This window comes from Mus pahari, chromosome 19 (assembly GCF_900095145.1).
Source record: "Mus pahari chromosome 19, PAHARI_EIJ_v1.1, whole genome shotgun sequence".
Classification (NCBI taxonomy): domain Eukaryota; kingdom Metazoa; phylum Chordata; class Mammalia; order Rodentia; family Muridae; genus Mus; species Mus pahari.
Genome location: NC_034608.1, coordinates 39,767,338 through 39,769,502, shown reverse-complemented (window position 1 = coordinate 39,769,502; position 2,165 = coordinate 39,767,338). Strand labels below are relative to the sequence as shown.

General features: G+C 43.3%; 1 protein-coding gene across 1 annotated transcript; it reads right to left on the bottom strand.

Moving 5' to 3' along the window:
* Positions 1-900: 900 nt before the first annotated feature.
* Positions 901-1,700, bottom strand: LOC110337137 (neutrophil antibiotic peptide NP-2-like). Its single transcript, XM_021219892.1, has 2 exons — positions 1,529-1,700; positions 901-1,013 (listed from the first exon to the last, which is right to left on the bottom strand). Exons 1-2 carry the CDS (start codon positions 1,698-1,700, stop codon positions 901-903), a joined length of 285 nt encoding a protein of 94 aa, XP_021075551.1.
* Between the last annotated feature and the right edge of the window lie 465 nt (positions 1,701-2,165).

The window sequence follows — 2,165 nt, the reverse complement described above, 5'->3', positions numbered from 1 at the left end:
TCTCCTCTCCTCTCCTCTCCTCTTCTCTTCTTTTCTTTTTTTGTAGCTAACATTATGGTTTTTATTTTTTACGATTGAATATTTTCTTAATTTGCATTTCAAATGTTTTCCCCTTTCCAGGTCTCCCCTTTGGAAACCCCCTATTCCATACTCCTTCCCCCTGCCTCTATAGGGGTGCTCCTCCACCCACCCACTTCTGTCCTCCTGCCCTGGCATTCCCCTACACTGGGGCATTGAACTAGGATGAGGGTCTTAAAGCCCACACCCACAGTAACACACCTACTCCAACAAGGCCACACCTTCTAAAAGTGTCACTCCCTGGACTGTGCATGTACAAACCATCACACGTCCTATTTGGTGCCTTTGCTGTTTGACTGCAGAGCTGTGTCTGCACAGCTGACACACACATAGAGTTTCACGGGCAGATACATGACCTTGGCCTGCCCTAGAAATCAACCTCCTAGAATGAGGAGGTTGATTTCTTTGAAAAGTTAGGTCCTTGTGACCATGTAAAAATGAAGATAACCATGTTGTCTACCTCCCACATGGCTGATGGCTTTGAGAGTGGTTCTGATCTAAATGGGGAGGGGTTATAAGATGAGAGATTAGGGTGCTTTCAACAGCATTGACCCTTCTTATTATCCATCAGGACCTTCCTTATCCATCAGGAGCCTGAAACTCCTACAGACCCAAGCCAAGAATTTCTTTCTAGCATTCTGGTACTTGGTTCTCAGAGTCTTGCTTGGAGACAATAATCAAGTATACAGAGAGGTAACTTGCTGTAAGAACTTTATTTGGATATAAAGGAAGAGGAAACTCAAGAACACAACATGGGACAAATAGCAGTCTCCTTCAAGATCTCAAGTCAGATGACAAATGCATTCTTCTTGTTCTTAGTGCTCAGCGGCAGCAGAGTCGGAAGACGTGGCCACGGTAATGGCAGGCCCCAGAGAGCCGTTCTCCAAAACCACAGCCTATGAGTTTGCAATAGCAGATCAAGTCTGACTTCACATCTGGGGATACAGAAATCATGTACAGCACTTAGTGCCTGAGTCAGCAGGGTGCAAGAGATCTTGGGCAAGATATGTGCTGGGTGAAACACGTTCTCCACATTGATCAATAGTGACAGCAACATGAGCAGGCAGGATTAATATAAATAAATATACATGGTAAGAACAAAACTAAAGGCTCTCCTGACTTGTCTTAATTTTGTTTAACTTTTGTGCTCCTGCCATTATGTAAATATCTAAATACACATCTCCAAGTTCTAAAATATAATTGACAGTAAAATAGACAAAGTCTAGACATTTAGATCTAGAAGAAAAATCACCAGTCACTAGATCTCTTTATGTATTAAACCCTGTGATATTCACAAACAAATATTTGCAGAAAGAAATGGATCTATTTGGCTTTTGCTGTTCAATGAGGCAAATAAAGAAGTATTAAAGTCAACTGGGTGGCCCAGTTTCATAGCTTACCTCTACACCATGTCTCTACTCCATGTCTCTAGTATGATGGGTTCTCTCACCTGCATCTAGGAGAGCAGCACCTTTATCCCCTCCAAAGGATATAGAAATATCCTGGTCCTCCTTGACCAACTGTTCCTGGTCCGGAGCCTCCTCAGTGCTTCCTTGGGGAGATTCTGCCTGGGTGTGCAGGGCCAGCAAGAGAAGGATGGTGAGCAGAGTGAACATCCTCATGTGGGTTTCCTAGGAGATAAAAGAACACCAGGAACTGTGTGTGTGTGTGTGTGTGTGTGTGTGTGTGTGTGTGTGTGTGTGTGTGTCTTTCTTGTTAATGGGGATGTATGTGAAGAGAAAGATCTGAGACAGGACCCTGCAGTTACAAAGGGTCTACATTGACATGGGAAGGAATTTGTCCTCAAGGACTCCTTGATATTCTTGTTCCCACAGCTTTGCTCATGACAGGCCTTGGTCCATGTACTTGGTGGCTTCCTTTGGTTTAAGCTGGTGAGGATGAGGAGGACCCGATATTGTTTCCTGTTACTGCTTGAATTTTGTACTTAGACTTGAATGAGTGTCTACTTATTAATGCTAGAATGGAAGAAACAAAACAGCACTTTCAAGTATTAACACTAAGGAACAATGCCTCTAGGTCTCTGAAGATGGATTCTTATCTGATATCTGAAGTTGTTGAATCTGTGG